The sequence below is a fragment of the Petromyzon marinus genome, chromosome 10, assembly GCF_048934315.1.
Source record: "Petromyzon marinus isolate PM22_M1 ecotype Great Lakes invasive population chromosome 10, UKy_Petmar_22M1.pri1.0, whole genome shotgun sequence".
Classification (NCBI taxonomy): Eukaryota; Metazoa; Chordata; class Hyperoartia; order Petromyzontiformes; family Petromyzontidae; genus Petromyzon; species Petromyzon marinus.
In genome coordinates, this window is record NC_133676.1 from 14,159,271 (window position 1) to 14,176,860 (window position 17,590).

The following is a 17,590-nucleotide window of genomic DNA, read 5'->3' on the forward strand; positions in this document are numbered from 1 at the left end:
AACTCAACATTTGTCATCCTACTGCGGACCTCTGCCTAATTGAGGTACAGCGCCCCCCACGCCCCCCTACCTTTCTGCAGGTCCCGGTCGTACACGCGCAAGTGCATCACGTTGGCTGTGGAATTGCGCAGGACGACTGCATTGGAGCCATCGCGCTTGCTGCAGGTACCAAGCTGCTCCGAGGCCTGGTCCGCCCACCAGAGCTTGTCTCCTACATGGGGCACAGGTGTCACACATTGGGTCCACTTTACACGATTATTATTTTTCGATTTAAAGCTTTCGTGACTGCAATGATTCATCTTCTTTGGTTCTTTCGGTAAAGTCACGTAGAATGAGAATAAAATAATAAATTGATAAAATAAAATAACACAATAATATTCTCACGACGTTTCGGCCACAACACAAGCGGCCTTCATCAGGTGAAGGGACGAGACTGTCTGGTAGGACAGCGCTGGAGTACTCCAGAGAAGACTATTATTATTATTTTAGTCCAGGGGTCGGTCAACCGGTAACAGACCAAGAGCCAAAAAATACCCATGAGTTCTGCAAAGAACCAAGTTTATATATATATATCTATAAGTATATATAGAAAGTTTTCGGTACAGCACGGGAGACATTCATTATTCTTTGTGACTGTGATAGTACGTTCTACATTATGCCCCTTCAATAGAGCCGCATGTGGTGGATTAAAAGGCCGCATGCTGCCCAGGAGACGCCAGTTGGCCACTGCTGTTTTAGTCAAAGTGTTCATCTACGCAAGTTTATTTTTGAGCCAAGACTTTAGACATTTTCTCAGTATAGTTGATGAAAGTAGTTGAAAATATAGTCCACTCTTTAGTTATTAAAAGTTGGTTTGAAGTGTGTGCAATTTTCCCTCAGAAAAGGTGAAGATTGAATGGGGAAATTACTATTTGATTTGCAACCAGCAATGACAACGAATGCAATGTGCAAATTGTTTAAGAAGTTTCAATCTCGGAAAGGAATGCGGAAAAGTCCAGATGAACAAAAAAATAGGAATGATATTCACTTGATTCTGTCAGACACATCTGTCATCAGCTAATGTAACACAGGAAGAGATTACAGGCTGAGTGTGATGCAAGAGATACTGCAATTTACCTATAAAGATAAAACATCTATTGAAACCTCCTTTGCCAGTAGGAAAATATGACAATTGTGTTTTTTTGGGGTTTGTTTTGGTTGCCAGATAAAAGGGTAAAAAACAATTATCAGAACAAATCTACTTACAGGAAAAAAATGAACATGAAAAATCGAAGTGAAGAGGTAGCAAAATGTAGACAAACTCGAAAATAATTAAGTGCATGTAAGAAGGGCAACATTAAAAGCTCCCAGAGTACAAATTATCTGAAGCTACAAAATACATTAAGAGATGTAGGGAAGAGGTGAATGCCTTGCAAAAAGGTCAGTCAAATGATCAAAACATCAGCCTACATACACACTACAAAAGATCAGACTACATATCTATGCTTGTCAGGGCTATTAGCAAATTCACAAAAATGCGAGGCACATACCTACATCTTCCAAACATTTGAAAATGCATCTTCAAAATTATCACGTGTTTTATCCGCAATATTAAATGATAAAAAACCCCATAATCATTGTAAATTCTCATTTGCTAAATTTCTCGACAGCACCAGGTATATAGCAGCAGAATTTTGCACGTGGAAATAACAAGACATGAATTCTGATTTCAACTGATCAGGTTAGCTTCAAAACAGGTTGTGGTGCAATTGTGCAGTAATCAGGCTGCTCAAATGCGTTCAGTCCGATCAAAAAGATAAAAATGAACAAGCTCTATGATGTAGCATGACATTAATCATTCAAGTACACATCACTATCAAGAAATGTATACAAATAGAAACTGCAAACATCAAAACAAAAAGCAAACATCTCGGTACAAGTGTGCAGCACATATGAAATGTAAAAAAAAAAACATGATGTATGTCAGACAAATGTGCAACAACTTCCTCCAGTCGAAATAAAGATTCTGGTTCTGACCATTAAGCACAAACGTTCCCTCCCACTTTCACATTCAAGACCACATCACACAACCGTCACGCTATAAACCATAACAGCATTGTACAAGAAGTCCTGCTGATAAATGGCAATTCAATTTCAATTATACGTTAAAAAGAAAATGCAAGCATTGAAGCCAATTACAATTTTGGTTTTGACATAATCAGTTTTTGTCCTGCAGAGGAAAAACAACATTGCCCTCTTTTGTTCAAAATTAAAATCATAACTGGAAGAAAACATTCCCTTGAACATTTCACCATTAAAAGGAGAACGCCTTGTTGATGGAGCACATCTTTAATAGCAATCACAAACTCTGCACCATGCACTTGGAATAAACATATTAAAACATAAAGCTCCTTATTCATTTGAAGGTTTATGTTCATCACAAATCATACAGAAAATGTTTACTGGTCCTCATTAAAAAAAAAATACCATAGATCATACAAACCACGAAAAGCAATACGTGTATTCAATACTCTAAAATATTTAGTTTTAAAATCTTTCGTTAATGTCATTCACACAATCAAGGCAAGGTACTACTGTAAGTTAAAAAGAAAATAAAAAAGATAGTTTCAGCTGCAGTTAGAAAATCTTCAGAAATACCATAATCATTGATCATCAATGCTACAGAGCTTTTGAAACACTGGCAATCACGGTATTTTCCACTCTGGGCTACCAAAGCGTTACCACCCACTGCCAAGAAAATCCATGAAAAGATATGATTGTCCAATCCAACAGATGCGGGTTTCTTTGTTGAAAAAAAAGCAATGCTACCATCAACTGAGACGCAGAAGAGAGAAATTGTTTATGAAAAAAGGAGTGAAATGGCATGTATTAGAGCCTAGAGTAACACATCAATGTCGACATGAATTCTACTCTGAGGAGTCAAAGCGCAGATCACAGAAAAAATTGCTAACACAACTTGGGATTGCCCGATGGTGGTCAGCATTTACGCCGGTGTAATAAACCGAAATTAGAAAATCTTTCCTGTTCCATCAGGATAACATAAATTGATCTTTTTATTTTCTACACTGAATGTAAAATACAGGGGGAACACTACTTAAGGGATTTAATACAAATAAGTTGTTTCTGCTGCACGTCTCAGAGATGATAAAAGCCCAGTCAATAATGAAACAGTTGCCGCTCTGCGCGTGACTGACACTGCAGGAATTTTAAGTAGAACAAAGTTGCGGATACAGGAAACCATTCTCCACTCCCCGCGGGTCTTTGGAATTTCCTGGAGGTGTTTTTTGTCTGAATGCCATAGGTACTAAAGCCAATATTCACGTCCCTAAGTCAAACATGCGTACAACCACCACCGGTTAAGTTATCTGTCAAGAAATATGTCATTGAATCTCCTAATACATGCAAACTAAAATCAATCAAAAACTATTTTTTTTTTTTTACATTTTGGCACGAGGAATGCGGGATATGCCTCTGATAAAGTCACCACAGATGCAACGAGGTATGTCAATGGACACATGTTAGAGATGTTACAGCTCCACACATGGTGAGCTGTGTGATAGGACGACAAACCTCAGTGCACACTGTCACAATACCCTGGGGTCAGGCTGAGTAAGAACACTAGATGCTGTGCTACAATTACATTTACCAAGTTTATTTTAATAAAAAAAAAATGTAATTCCTGTTCTTTCACAGATGAACATTGGTGCCATTTTCATTGGAGCATGACCAGTAAAAAAAACACACAAACGATAGAATACATGGTTTAACCCTTACTGAACTCAAAATTAAAGCCACAGTTTCTGAAATATAATGTATTATAAAGTAATACACTATGACTATTCACATTGTATAATTTGGAAGGACACAAGGTAATATCATATTCTTGGTTCTTTCGGTAAAGTCACGTAGAAGGGAAACAATAAAATAATAATATAAAAAATAAAATTATCACGACGTTTCGACTGCAACACAAGCAATCATCATCAGGTGTGAAAACCACGGCAACAAAATTTGAAAAAAGTGGCGGTTATTTTTAACGTTAGCACCACGGAGAGCGATTTGACAGTTTGTTCAGATGGACGAGTCCATCTATGTTCGGAAAAGAGGAGGGGGGAGACGAAAAATAATGGATGCGGTCTGAAAGCCACCGTAAACGTAAACAATCAATTAAGACTCGAAATGGTTTATCAAATCCTTCCAATGATTGCTTAGCCAAAATCCATCTTCTCGGTTGAAATTGTCTCTGTGTTTGTATATGTCGATAGCCTCATGTTTAGGTGTGACTGCAAAGTTTAGCCCTTTCCTAACAGGCCACCAAGATTAACCGTTTTAGCTAAAGGGCTAAACTTTGCAGTCACACCTAAACACATACCAGTTAATGATATCATTGCCCAAGTAGACGTGGCTCTCAAGGGCCTGGGTCACATCGCTGCAGACGTACCAAGATCTGAAATCGCTGCAACCCTCAAAAACGCTAAGATGCCAGCTAGCAACCTCAGCAAAGATGAACGTTTTGAATTATATAAATTAAAAAAGAGGGATGACATTGTCATCCTCTCAGCCAACAAGGGCAATGCCACTGTCATCATGGATAAAATTGAATATAACAACAAAATTCAAGAATTACCCAACGATGACAGCTATACAAAAATAAAAAGAGATCCCACCAACAGCCTCGTCATACAAACCAACAAAATCATTTCTGATTCAACCGCATTAATTGATCAAACGAAACAGTTTTCGTTGAAACCTTCTGCTGCCAGGCCACCAAGATTATACGGCGTACCAAAAATACATAAGTAGATACACCCCTTCGTCCCATCGTCTATACTATGAACTCCCTCACTTACAAACTGGCTTGTTTTCTGTCTGAAATCATGTGGCCTTTCACTGGAAAAACCACCTCTGCGGTACAAAATTCTACTCACCTGGTATCGACAATCAAGGGTATTTCCCCGTCCCCAGACGACCTGCTTGTCAGTTTCGATGTAGTTTCCTTATTCACCAAAGTTCCTGTACCTGACACCATCGCAATCATTGAAGACTTGGTTCATCAAGGACTAAACACTGCTTAACCAATACATACTTAACTTGGAATGGAATTTTCTACAAACAAACTGAGGGCACCCCAATGGGCTCCCCCCTATCTCCGGTTGTAGCCAACATTTTCATGGAGAAAGTTGAGACTGACACCATCCAGACTGCCACTCTGCGCCCAACCTTATGGAAGAGGTACATGGATGACACTTTTGTCATCAGGCCACATGGCCGGCCTGCTCTAGACCAATTCTTTGACCACATCAATTCCATTCACCCAGCCATCAAATTTACCATGGAAGTTGAAAAAGATGGCAAGCTACCTTTTTTGGATGTCCTATTAAAAAAAGACCTGATGGTTCAATGAGCCACTCTGTCTACAGGAAAGCTACCCATATGGATGCTTACCTGAAACCGGATTCCCACCACCATCCATCCCAGAAGAATTCCCTCATCAAGACTCTGCACCATAAAGCCCAATGCATATCCAACCAGGAACACATAGCCAGTGAACTCAAGCACGTACACCAAGCTCTTAAGGCTAATGGTTACTCCGACTACACAATCCGCAAAGCTATCACTCCAACCATGAAGAAGGACCCTCTTGAGGAGCCTTTCAAAACCATCACTTTACTCTACATTGCGGGGATCACAAAAAAGATCTCCAAAATCTTGAATAAACACAAGATCCAGGTCCAATTCAACACATCACATAAAATCCGTGATCTGGTTCCATCTGTAAAAGATGTGATTCCGGACATACAGTACCCTGGTATCTACAAACTAAGTTGCCTCTGTGGTCATAGTTACATTGGAGAAACCAAACGACATGTCTCGGACCGCATTCGTGAACACAAAGCAGACCTAAAACACGGTAGGGCCAACACCTCGGCCGTGACAGATCACTGTTATAATTCAGTAGACTCACATGACATTGACTTCTCCAAGACAGAGGTTCTTTGCAAACCATCTGGCTACCATGAGAGATTCGTTCATGAGGCTATCCACATATACAAACACAGAGACAATTTCAACCGAGAAGATGGATTCTGGCTTAGCAATCATTGGAAGGATTTGATAAACCATTTTGGGTCTTAATTGATTGTTCACGCTTACAGTGGCTTTCAGACCGCATCCATTATTTTCTGTCTCCCCCCTCCTATTTTCCAAACATAGATGGACTCATATTCTTCAACGTGACTTTACCGAAAAAACTAAGAATATGAATTACTGCAGTCACGAAAGCTTTAAATCAAAATAGATGGACTCGTCCATCTGAACTGTCAAATCGCTCTCCGTGGTGCTAACGTTAAAAATAACTGCCACTTTTTTCAAATTTTCTTGCTGTGGTTTTCACACCTGATGATTGCTTGTGTTGCAGTCGAAACGTCGTGAGAATTTTATTGTTTTATATTTTTATTATTTTATTGTTTCCCTTCTACGTGACTTTACCGAAAGCACCAAGAATATGAATCCCTGCAGTCACGAAAGCTTTAAATCAAAAGGTAATATCAGTTAAGAAAAACAATTTCAAATTACCATGAACAGTGAAAAATAATATTCCAATGAATACAAAGACAATACAAATATAAGGATGTGATTAAATATTTCTAGGTATGCACTTGATGAAATAAAATGTCTGGAATGCCTCTTCTTCCACAAAAAGGCAAAGACAAAGATTTATTTATAACCTTGAACAGGCTGTTGAGCCAAGTGCTGTTAGCGAGGAGCACTGAAAGCTGGCACAAAATACGAGGTGGTGGGTGGCCAGCACCATGCCCTACCGCCTTTGTCTTCCTATTGGCGATGTTTACACATCGCACCAGGTATTCATTTGAGGCTGAGTCGACCGAGGAGAGGCCAAATACCGGTTGAGACAATCAATCATCGCCAGTGTTGGCCGTGAGCGGGAATCGGACTCAGGTCGTCGATTTCGTAATGCAGAGCGATAATTGCTATGCGACAGCTCCCCAAAAAACAAAGACCCCCCCATATAGCCTGAAACAGACTGTTGGGGAAAGTGCTGCTATCGAGCACCTATGAAGGCCGGAACGGCACACGAGGGGGTGGGTGGCCAACACCACGCCCTTTATGCCTTTGTCTTCCTAGTGGCAATGTTTACACACTGCACTATACTCATTTGAGGCTGAGTCGACCGAGGGGAGGCCCAGGACCAATTAAGATAATCGCCACTGTTAATGGTCGAGGGCGGAAATCAATCTCAGGACGCCTGGTTAGTAGTGCAACACGCTAACAGTTACGCTACAGCTGCCCATACAAAGAAAAAAAGACAAAGGTCCCCTGTATAGGCTGAACAGACTGTTGGGGCAAGTGCTGCTAGCAAGCACTTATGAAGGCCGGAACGGTACACGAGGAGGTGGGTGGCCAGCACCACGCCCGACCGCCTTGGAATCCCCGGTGGCCATGTTTACACACCGCACCAGGTACTCATTTGAGGCTGGGTCGACCCAGGGCAGGCCCAGTTCAGATAATTGTTATTGGTGTTGGCAGTGAGCGGGAATCGAACTCGGGTTGCCAGGTTCGTAGCGCAGCACGCTGACCGCTACACTACCGCTCCCCATACACACACATACGTACATCTCTTCCTCACAAACACCGTCACACCTGGCAGTGTACAGTGAAAGTGCCTGGCAAGGAACTAGCTCATATAAAACTGAGCAATAGGTCAAATAGGAATGTAAATGAAGATGAATGTTAGTTGAAAAATCTTTTACAATATAAGCTCAGATTTGTTTTCAGGCAAAACTGTATTCCGAGGCTCGAGATAGGGTATGGCTAACATTGCAGTGAAGCTTCTACAGTATCATGGAATTATGTTCAATAAATGTATGCTTCTGTTACGGAACACTGTTTCATGCAGAGATAAGAGTAGATTTGCTTCATCTCTATTTTAAAAAAGAGGTCATCCAATAAGTTTTATTCGCATCTACAGCTCAGCAAACGGAAGCACAGATAAATAACGTTTTGATTTGATAGGATATGTAGAAAAAAATTCAGAAGAAAAACGTACCTGCAATTTGCTTACAGCCTGCATTGCATTTTATCTATGTTGAATATGTTCCGCAGCTGTGGAAAAAAACTTCCAATTCCGATTTGTGTATGCTGCTCTCAGGCTGTGCAGAATGTGTACCCTCAATCTTGCAGGGGGGAGTGAGGGGCTTTTCATCACACATCCCTCTTCTCACAAATATCAGCAATAGGCAGTGGCGGCGATACTGGACTGATGCGTCTTAAGAAGCACTAAACTGCCATCCAGCTGCTGGTTAAATAAACATTGCCATAATCTCAGCTCTTTGAAGCAAATGGCTGTCGCGAGAATGCGAGTAGAATATGTGTACAAAAATGGCAATGTCATCGTGAGATGCAAAATGCTGAGATTCCTCTTCTGTTCCGCTCTTGGAAACACATGTTTCCGTATGTACTACCATGTGTATACAGCCTGCATGTATATTTTTTTCTGGTTGTTGAATTGATAGCTTCCTGCACGAGAAAAAGTGAACGGCTTTGTTTTTGTTTTTAGGCGATTCCAATTTTCTAAACAACGGAACACATTTTTGTTATTTTACCAAGTAAGGTCCCATTGAGCTGTAGAGCTCTTTTCATAAGTGACCTGGCCACAAATGATAGCTCATCGAATGGGCTTATCTCGTAGAAATGTGGAGTATTTGTGGCTGCAATAAACACGTGTTTCTAAATGTGGAGGGAAAAACCTGAGGACTCGGATAAAAATCCACGCGACCACGGGGAGAACATACAAACTCCAAATATACAGGCGTCTGGGCCGGGATCGAACCCTGACACCTGTAACTTTGTCCGCAAAGTAAAGAGGGAGACCATTCTTTGGGTCTTTCGGTAAAGTCACGTAGATAGGTTCATACATACATACATGAACCTATCTACGTGACTTTACCGAAAGGCCCAACGAATATAAATTCCTGCAGTCATGAAAGCTTTAAGTCAAAGGGGGAGAGATTATTAACTTTATATTCCTTGGTTTTTTTTCGAGCTTTGAATGTTTGTTTAATGCTTCTGGAATTTTAATGTTATCTTCATTGAATTAAATGTCTGTTATAAATGTGTCAAGAATCAATTAACCATAATTCTTATTTCCTCACATACAGCAGCAGATTAATGGCGGGCTGTGCATGTACATACGAGAACGTATAGTTCTGGCAAAAAATACAATTTGAACATCACGTAAATAGATGCATATCGTAATCCCCTGTGACAAAGAGGGCTTGAGAAGAGGAATGGAGTTGAGGGATCTGGGAAACAAGTGAATTCTATAGCATATATGAAATCAAATAATTTAGCAGCCACAATAACATGTTTAATTAGCACGGTGGGCTAAGTACAGTGAGAAAGAACTGCAATATACATACAGAAAGAGGGAAGCTACAGGCTGAACAGCAACAATCACAGCTGCATACAGCAGAAACATTGTGTGAACAGTGTGCACATGCATAACGCTTACGGGAGAATATGAACGACGAAACAAAAACTTGTATTGTGTAGATGAATAAACAACCTATTTACGAGCCTTGAGATTATTGACCAAACAAGTTGCATTCAGCCAATGGGTGAAATAATTCCAGCCGACGGGGACAGCGAATAAGCTGGAGTGACTTCTTATTGACCAGAAATTGATGGGTTATACAAGCAAAAAAAAAAACACGGGCACGTAAAACAAATCAATACAAGGCTTATATGTACCCATGATGGCGAGTGCTGATGGCTTGGTGAGCTTGCTTTTCATCGTTTCTACAATTTCCAGCCCCGAGCCGTCCAGCTCACAGCGGTTGATGGTGCCGTTCCCGGAGCTGATCCAGTACAGCTTGCTCTCCTCGTAGTCAATGGACAATCCTGCTCACGCGAACAAGTCCCCGTTAACGCGGGAACAAGAGCAGCGCGCAAGCACATATGCCGCACGTGTATGTTTGCGTACGATGAACTCCTCCTTTCGCACCATATGCAGCCATCCGTGCCAATCGGAGGTGCGGGCAAGGGCAACAAAAGCGAAGACAAAAAAGCAGTTCTAAAGAAATTAGTTTTCAATCGAGATGATTTAAAAGTGCATAGCTCCAGTGGCTTCCTAACATCGGAAGGAAGCGCGTTCCAGACTGCCGCAGTAGCACATCTGAAAGCGTGCGATGCATGAACCATCTTTGTTCGATGGTTAGCCAAAAGCCGCTGCGAGGATGACCTGAGTTGGTGCGATGGTTTATGCATCTTGATGATATCATCAAGGTCTTGTGCTTCATTTGTGACACAGCACTTTGTGTGTAATGAGTGCGACCTTACAATGTATTTGTTCGGCAACCAGAAGCCAATGCAGCTTGGTAGCCACTGGACGGACATGGCTCGAATCTTACATACATATATAACCCGGCCAAGAGCAATCCACTGCTGGATGAAGGCCTACCCACACCGTGTCAGTCGTGGGGTTGTTTGACTGTACTTCACTACATGATCAGTGCAGGTGTGCTGAAGGGGGGAGGAGGGACTACAGTGATATCGCTCGCCACTGGTGTTAGCCTTGGCCAGAAATTGAACGCCAGCTTTATGTTAAGCACCTTGAGTGACGACTCTGAAATCATGTATTTTTATTTGTATTCAATGTGTAGTGACTGTGATTGTCACTGTGTGGTGCCAGGCTTACGAAGCCACGGCGGATAATGTGATGGCATTATGTGTCGCCCACTTATTGGGTGTAGTTATCAGCCCTAGCGGGGCTTGGGTGAGCGCTGGTCAGCGCAGAGGCACCACATATAGTGTGCGGTGCGGGCTCCCGGTGAGGGAGCGAGAGGGAGTGTCAGCCAGCCAGGGTTACGTTGGGGCATGATACGCTGGTTGACCTGCCGACACGTGACCGGATGTTATTGGAGGGGGGCCACCGGTGGACGGGGGCCACTGGGCGGTCACGTGGTATAACAGAGCTCTCGGGAGCCTTTGGGAAAGAGCTCGAGAAATCTAGAAGGTGGGCGAGGCGAGGGGCGAGACAGCCCCAGCCCAGGCCGATATAACAGGGGCCCCCGTGAGGGGCTCGGGGTTCTTCCGGTTGCTGGTGAAGAAGATCCACGTCGGGTAGAAGCCTCTAGCCATGCGGTCTGGGACCCAGCTTGTGGTCCGGGCTGGGATAGCGAACTGTGTCTAGTTCTGCCGTAGCGTGGCTAGATGAGCATTCAACACCCATGTGTAGGTTGTGTTATGTTATGTTCAGTTACTAAATAAATAGTGTTGCTCCCAGTTGGACTCACTACAAATGCACTTTGATTTTATGTTGTGTCTTACAACAAAGCAGATTGTCACTTGGCTGGTTTAAAAAGCCAATAGGAAAAGATTAAAGTTATATATGTAAAGGTGCATACTGTCACTACTGCAGGATATGTCTTACAGCCATTGAGATGGCATACACAGAAAAAATAATCCAACAGTTTATGTGTTGAAGTGAATCACAGTAAATGTTTTGGCCTTAATTTATGTTCAGTAGCATTAACTTTGTATTAAACTAATTACTAACGTATTGCTCGAAGGTAGTCCACTAATGATCCAAGGCCTAACCATGCTCTAAGGGTAACACGGGGGTTGTTTGACCATACTTCACCACGCTGGTCGCTAATGGCTGGTGAACAGGGAGAACCCAGGACGGGATCAGATATAACTCAATACTGATGTAAGCAATGGCTGGGAGTTTAACTCCGGTTTCTGGACTCAAACTCAGTGTGCTACCGCTCCCCACAATGACCACGTGTTTTCACTGCTTTAATTAACCAACCCTCCGCCCTCATTAAAGTCATATCAATAAGTATGTATTTATAACCAGTTTCAAAAAGAGACCATATGGCCTGTGTAACTCATTAAACAAGGCAGCATTAACTTTGCATATTTATCTCACAATAACACGCAGAGCTTTTGAAGACCACCAACAATGTTGGTTCATGCATCGTCATTTTTAGTTTGCTAGACACCTGGGAAATGCATCAAACAGAGTCCAATGTTGCCGATGAATGGCTGGAAAGCCAAGGACAGTGCAAGGGACAAGGATCCAGGCAGGGTGTCTCTGTGAGGAGCACTCACCAACAGGGCCTTTCTGTTGGCTGTGGAGAATAGCTTTTTCACTTCCGTCCATGTTAGCTACATTGATGGTGTCACCATCTGTCCAGTACATCTTTCTGAAAATATAAATGCACGCACACATATGTACACATCTGCTCACATATGCATGCATCCACTCACAATTGCAAATTCATAATCAGACTTGTATACATGCAAACAAACCCTGCTTATTCCTATAAATTGCTGGTGCAAATATGATATTAGCGAACACCAATCAGAATGAACATTTACATTCAGGTTTAAAAATATTAAAATTATCTCTCTAGAAATATTCCAAAAGAGCAATTGATATGAAGGCATCTTACGTGGTGTTAACAGCAAAAATAAAATCAATTCTCAGTAAATATTTAACAGGAGTGCTGCTTGCTAGCCAACAGGCAATTGCAGATGTAGTATATTTGTTACGGACTGCTATTTGATTCCACAAATGAGCCCAAGGTTCTGTGCCAACTCTACAAGCGTGTTATTTTCCGCTTGTCAGTAAACGTTATGCTCCATTTCTGGAACAGTTTCACTTTCTTTGACACTGAAACATGAAAATGTCTCTAAAATCAGCACACTTCAAGCTTTGGTTGTGTAAAGTGAAGCGCTCCTAAACCATGTGATTTTGATTAACCACAACATGAGCCGGCATTGCAGATCATGTCGCATTTCATTGGCAGCAGCTCGGCAGCATAACAGAGCAGGGTAGTAATGCAATCAAAATTTGCTAAAAATAATTACAATATTTGCTAGAGAGTTAGATAAAGAGGCAGGACTATACCCAGTGTCAAAAGTTAGCATGTTACTGCTGAAACATAACAATCATTTATGATTCATGCCCCTGTACCGTTCCCGTTCTGTTGTAATGTGCCCTGCAGTCTACTTTATTGAGGGCGATATTGGCACGTAAAATAAAGATTGATTCGTTTTTTTTACGAGGTATGTCCTGAAACCGAGGAACCCAGAGGAATCCCATGCAGAACAACAGGGGGAGAGAGATACCAAACCCAGGTTTATTCTTGCAGTGAGGCCCAAGAAGTTGTTACCACTAAAACAAAATTTTTTTTTACCATTGTAAAAGGTAAAACCTGCCAAATCGAAAAAATTACCCCATTTTGTCGTGGCCTCTGTCAGTCGTAATGTATGCACAGCAACGCCGCCCAACTGCTGTGTAACGGAGACTGCCGGGAATTTTATGGCGTGCCAAACATTTTTAATTCGCCCGTCGTTTTCCATTCGCGTTGTGGCCATTACCCTTTTATGGGGTGCAGCGCCAGCCCATGGGGCTTGTCCAGCCCTTGCAACACAGCCGTCTTGAAGGAGCCGTCCATGCGAGCCACATTGATCTGCTTCTTGTTCGCGTCGTAGCTGGTCCAGTATAGGTTCCCGGATATCCAGTCGACAGCCAAGCCGTGTGCGTTTGCCAAGTCTGTACCCAGCGGGAGACACATGTACGTAGAAGAAGAGAAAGATGGAGGGGGGGCAGGCGGAGGGTGGGGTGGAAAGTTACTTGTGTAAAAATTGGACCCTTCAAGTAATGCCTAACAGGTTTCCTTTGTGTGCCTGGAGGCTGCACATTTCCTCGCGATAATTATTTACCATGTCTGTGGATTCAAAACACGTACTGGGAATGACACTAATTGCAGGGTTGATCAAACGGCCAGGACTACAGTGGCGCTATAAAATGTGGCCATCGCGCACAAATATTACAGTCGAGCCTGAATAAACCCAGGTGAAAACCCTAACCAAAAACACTCGAGTGACGGGGCTTGGGAATTTTTTGCTTCCTCCAAAAGCAAACCACGTGATCAGCTGGGTTTTCTCGGCAACACGGCATCAACAATTCAGAGTTCCAGGCACCTGGCTCCTGTATGGGTTTACTGTCTCATACATTTTCGAGGAGGATTAAGCCTTTGCGCTCTTAGCAGAATCTATCAACGGGCTCGCGGACATAGACTGTGTGCAAAACGTGTGCAAAATAAATTACACGAATGAAACGCGAAGCTTCAATGAAACGCGCGGCATCTTAGCTTCTGCTGTTGAAAGCATTCCATTGGGTGGGTCTCGGCACTTAAACAGGGAAAGGAAACCCCCCCCCCCCTTCCAAAGTAAACGCAAACGAACCCTACCTGCTGAAACGATGGTCTCTACGTTGGTACCATTGATGAAGGCACGTTTTATGGTCTGCGTGCGAACATCGGACCAGTAGATGCGCTGCTCCGCTCCGTGGAAATCAACAGCAGTCACATTGTCAATGTCAGGCACAGTAAACGAGATGATGAAGTTGTAGTAAGGGGCATCGATATCCACTCCGCGAATTTCCATCTGCCGGGCGTAGAGAAGGAACTTCCAATGCTCTGCATTCGGTGGAACCGACAAGGCACAAAAACAAAGACACACATACACGCATGCAGAACTTAAGACAATAATCACCATCCAGGTCTAGGTAAGAAAAATGTATATCCATATGTAGGGTACCTGCGAGCCATCCTCACACACTCGCAGCACGCAGACATGAAATCTCCGCACTCAGCATAGCACACACCAATCACACGCAGGGAAATACACTAGACGGGGGGTCAAAGGTTAAAGGGCACCGACGTCAGACGAGACGGAGATGTGTATTAGGAACGAGGGCGGAGATGGAGGGTGTAAAAGTGGCTGCGAGACGCGTGGTTCGGGGTTGGTTTTAGGAACGAGTGTGGCTGTGGTTTGAAGAAAAAAGAAGTGCTTTACCAGTCTCTACTCATCGGTTACCATTGAAGAGGAGTCAGTTGCAACAATACAGTAAATCCTTTAAACTGAATCCAGAAGTTCTGACCACACTCTGCACATCAATGTACATTTGTATGCATGCACAGCACACGCTTGCACAACTCAAATCCTTTTCCATCGTTTGCGTAGCCTTTTAAGTTTGCTGTGAATCACAGTAGTGCATGCAAAAAGATGCATTTGTTCTCATTTAAAAGTCAACAATTAACTTTGCTAACCTTTCTCAAGGGCACATTCATGCATACACGTATGCACATGCAAAGTAAACACACATTCTTTCATGCAGGAACAAATTCAAAGAGAATCCAACGGCGCAATCACCAGAAGCACTGAGTGGATGTAATGCATATCGCACAGAAGAACTTAAATTGCGTCAGCACATGTTCGAAGCAAGCCAGTCGCACACGGTTTCCCAGGCTCATCATTTTCACTTGGAGGAACATGCTCCTCCACACCATCAACTTAAGTTTGGTACAATTACAATTGTTTGTCAATCCGCGAGTGTTAATCGAGGGGTTTTCTTGACGAAACTTCAGCACACTGAGTCAGCACAGATTTTTGAGGGTGGAGACCCAAAATGAAATCAGACACAGTAATACCCCGGTTTACATCGGTGTAGCGTCCCTTGAAGATGCAATGACAAATATCTAAATGACGTAAATCAAAGCGATTGACAGGGAAGGTGGAGGCGAAGGTGGAGGCGAAGGCCGAGGCAACGGACATGAGAAAGGACGGACGATGCTGTCAGTGACGTAATTGTGGGATTGAGGCGACGCAAATCGGGTAGCGGTATTGATAAAGTGATGACGTATTTACAAAATAACATAAAAGGGGGAGAAGATAATCGGAGTATTATTGTATCACTCGATGTTGGCCGTGGCGGTGAACACAAACCAGTATCGCTTGGTTCATAGTGCAGTGCGCCATTGTTCAAATAAATGTATCCAAAGCCGGAGGTGCAAAAGCCATGTTAAGTTTTGACCGCCCCAACCATTTCAACGTGCAAGGCTAAAAATCCAATCCACTTTGACATTGCCCCCATCACATCCCCCCCCCAAAGGTTATTTAGGACTTTCCCCAATCACAGCCTTCTTTCCTTACCAGAGCACGTCCGTTTGTCAGGCTGTAGCTTCATGAGGTGTGGACAGGTGCAGGCAGCTGTTCGGTTGTAGTTGATGAGGCAGTGATGAGAGCACGGACCTCTCCCCTCATTGTCTCCACATGGATTGTTGGCTAGAGAGGAATATACAATTGGACAGGGATGAACTCGCTCGCGCGTGCGCACACACATTCAGTGTTTATTATATTGGTATGCGATAAAAGTGTCTTCTCAAATTACTATATATACCAGCAGTAACCTGACTCTTTATAAAATATATGAAAAAAATTTCAATTAATAATGCAGCTTCTGCACAAAGATCTTACGTTATTTTACTTCAGCTGAAAAATGTTTCATGAACCTGAACTACCATCAGCATTTTCAAAACATTTCTCTTATGGACTGATATATCAATTTATAGTGCCAAATTAGTATGGCTGAAAAAGTACAAATGCATAAAACAAAACTGCTTCAAATACTATGCAAGATTTTAATGGCCGTTTAATTACCCAAACAAGACACGAAAAACTATAAACACCAAAAACAGGAATAATGTTGTCTCCAAAATAACTTCACAATCATGTTTTAAACACGTATGGCATATATTAAAGATTTACATATTATGCAGTCTCAATAAATAATGACTTAGTGAGGCAAACGAATTTCTCGAGCCAGTGAATATTCCTGTCGGCCTGGGTTACCTACTTGTTTACCCCTACGATATTTTGATTTGATATTAGAATGAATAACGAAAAGAAAACCAAAATAAGCATACAATGCAAGAACATGATCCTATATTTTACTTGATGCCAAAATGCCAAGTGTAGACTAAAGCATTTCAAATTTGTTGATGTTACAGGGATGTATTTGAATATATTTTTACTTGTCAGAGATTGTTTCTTAGCTTCGGGATTAACAGCACTTCCCAGGCATTTTATTTTGGGAACGTATATTCAACGAAAGATAAACTAATGGTTACTCCGACTATACAATCCGCAAAGCTATCACTCAAACCATGAAGAAGAACCCTCTTGAGGAGCCTTTCAAAACCATCACTTTACCCTACATTGCTGGGATCACAAAAAAGATCTCCAAAATCTTGAATAAACACAAGATCCAGGTCCGTTTCAACACATTACATAAAATCCGTGATCTGGTTCCGTCTGTAAAAGATGTGATTCCGGACATACAATACCCTGGTGTCTACAAACTAAGTTGCCTCTGTGGTAGTAGTTACATTGGAGAAACCAAACGCCATATCTCGGACCGCATTCGTGAACATAAAGCAGACCTTAAACACGGTAGGACCAACACCTCGGCCGTAGCAGATCATTGTTCTAATTCAGTAGGCTCACATGCCATTGACTTTTCCAAGACGGAGGTTCTTTGTAAGCCATCTGGCTTCCATGAGAGATTCGTTCATGAGGCTATCCACATATACAAACACAGAGACAATTTCAACCGAGAAGATGGATTCTATCTTAGCAATCATTGGAAAGATTTGATAAATCATTTCAGTTCTTGATTGATTGTTCACGCTTACAGTGCCTTTCAGACAGCATA

The 17,590-nt window shown here is 42.3% G+C and overlaps 1 protein-coding gene across 10 annotated transcripts in view; it reads right to left on the bottom strand.

Annotated features, from left to right (window-relative positions):
- Window positions 1-17,590, bottom strand: part of LRP1 (LDL receptor related protein 1) — a 313,912-nt gene that overhangs the window by 86,460 nt on the left and 209,862 nt on the right. For all 10 annotated transcript variants that reach the window (XM_032951130.2, XM_032951128.2, XM_032951126.2 and 7 more), the window contains 6 exons: window positions 16,030-16,161; window positions 14,286-14,513; window positions 13,411-13,585; window positions 12,136-12,230; window positions 9,772-9,921; window positions 71-211 (listed from right to left, as the gene is read on the bottom strand). In XM_032951130.2, the coding sequence (XP_032807021.1) occupies window positions 71-211; window positions 9,772-9,921; window positions 12,136-12,230; window positions 13,411-13,585; window positions 14,286-14,513; window positions 16,030-16,161 (921 nt within the window). The remainder of the gene's footprint in view (window positions 1-70; window positions 212-9,771; window positions 9,922-12,135; window positions 12,231-13,410; window positions 13,586-14,285; window positions 14,514-16,029; window positions 16,162-17,590) is intronic.